Source organism: Aphanomyces invadans (assembly GCF_000520115.1).
Source record: "Aphanomyces invadans strain NJM9701 unplaced genomic scaffold supercont1.22, whole genome shotgun sequence".
Lineage (NCBI taxonomy): Eukaryota > Oomycota > Saprolegniomycetes > Saprolegniales > Verrucalvaceae > Aphanomyces > Aphanomyces invadans.
In genome coordinates this window covers 573,816-575,927 of record NW_008580167.1, presented here as the reverse complement: position 1 = coordinate 575,927, position 2,112 = coordinate 573,816, and the positions used below count along the sequence as shown (strand labels likewise).

General features: G+C 44.5%; 1 protein-coding gene across 1 annotated transcript; it reads right to left on the bottom strand.

Annotated features, from left to right (window-relative positions):
• Positions 1-1,721: 1,721 nt before the first annotated feature.
• On the bottom strand, positions 1,722-2,100 carry H310_09717 (hypothetical protein; the record flags this gene model as incomplete). Its single annotated transcript, XM_008875869.1, has 2 exons — positions 1,722-1,879; positions 1,929-2,100. 2 exons carry the CDS (start codon positions 2,098-2,100, stop codon positions 1,722-1,724), a joined length of 330 nt encoding a protein of 109 aa, XP_008874091.1.
• Positions 2,101-2,112: the final 12 nt, after the last annotated feature.

Sequence of the window (2,112 nt, the reverse complement as noted above, 5' to 3'; positions counted from 1 at the left end):
GATCGAGGGCACACCTCGTTCTACATAGCTAACGTGGTTGAAACCGTTCGAGAAGGTATTTTCCAGTGGCATCACATTGTATATATATAAAAATAATGTCGCACTATCCTAATGGGGATCCCATGCTAATCCTTCACCCCTCACACGCAATGTGCTGCTTTGAAACGGTCAGCTAACCTTTCGTTAGCCTACCGTAATCACCACGTCAAATTTCGCGGAGGTACAGTGAACCCCGGAAAAGCCGACATGGTACAGTATCTATCATTCTGACATGCATGGAGGCAGAATAAAATCAATTTTTAAAATTGGTTTAGTTTGTCCAACTTGATTGGCTATAATCACGAGAAGTTCTGTCAGTCCATCACAGGTTCGTTTGTATCGACACTGCAATTGGTCAAAATGAATGAGTTTCTGACTTGGTATTAGACAGATTTCACAAACGCTGGTTCAGTTCTATCTATATCCTATCCTGTCAAATTCGATTAGTTTGGAACCAACCTGCAGCAACTTGTTGCAGCTGATGCCAAAATCGCACGATTTTACAACCACTACTTTGTCCACTGCATCCGCATAACATTTCACTTTGAGCCACCCTTAACAGCCATCATGTCCAACGAGGTGCAATCAGACGCCGACTCCTCAGCACTGAAATGTGGAACGAGGCGTTGGACGCCGTGGACGTCAAACTTGAACTTCAATGTGGCATCGGCATCGGACGAGCATTGGAGGTCAAAAGGAATGTCCGTTACCAAAGTTCTCTCCACGACGCAAGCCAGTAGACGAAACAGTCTCAAGCGCTTGCGGCAGTTCGCCCCACGTCGCTTCTTGAGAAGCGCTTCGATCTCATTGCACGACAACATTTTGGGAGGTGGTGGGCACTCAGGATGCCACAAGTTGATTGGGTGAATTTAGCAGAGAGAACCAATATGAATCGGATGACTCGCGAAATTTGATGGTTGTGAAGTTTCATTCTATCCGTGTTCTGAATTTTAGATCACGGATAGAATAGAACCAGCGTTTGCGAAATCTGTCTATTGATGTATACAGGTGGTAGAATTCTATAAAACAGATCATGTTTTGGAGGTGGTCGGCATTTTTGGTGGTGCCAGTTAGTCAGCTTTTCTGGGGCTCACTTTATCCTCGGACAGTCCTTGCTTGCAAAATGACTGATCACATCAATTGGCTGAAGGGTACTGTACGATCTATCCCCGGACTGGTCAAGAATAAAAATTGCATATTTTCTATGGTGTGTTGGCCAATCAGTGGCCTTGTTTCAGAATTTGATGGGTATCATTATCCATGATTTTTTTCGCTCACTGACCATAGGCCAACTTGATGCATACAAACTTCAAAATACTCGCAAGTACAACGTTTGCGAGTTTTTTCCCGGTTCACTGTATTAGACCAGATTTGAGAAGAACAAGCACGGTAATCTTTAAGGAACTTAGGAACCTAGTTTATCCACTAGCCTAAACTCCTAATACATGTAACGACGGAAAAATAAACCCAGTGGTACTACCTTGTTATCTTGAAATTTGTATCGGAAATATATTAATTGGTGATGGTTTTATTCGTGATTAAATTGTTCGCCAAATTTGCTACTGTTGTTTGATTGGACAAAATAAACCCATTTTCGACAACGACGAGATGAAACTAAGTTTTACACAACGAAATTCAATTACTGTGAAGAGTAATTACTGTGAAACGAAATATTGCGCAAATTAAGGGGCAATGGGGGCACCAGGGATTGCCTTCTCAAATGAACAGGGGATCAGTGAAGTAGGCATCTCTTCCCACGCTGCAATCGTGCGCTTGATCATGACCAGGCGCTTTTCTGCCGCTGTCGTGACAGGAGCTTTTGGAGCCACTTCGAGCGCAACTTACTCATCAGAGGCCCCATCACACCCACGTCCAACTTTGGCAGACACTGGTGGAGCTCTTGGGCAAGGGCTCAAGCACACTGAATAGTTCAGATGACACCTTGTCGTGCGAGGCTTGGCAGACATGACAATCCAAGTTGTCGGCCACAATAACAGAGGGGCCTTCGATCTCGTACTTGAGCAGATCAGTCAAGTACATCTCCCACACACGCGTGTCCATCCATGCCTTCTC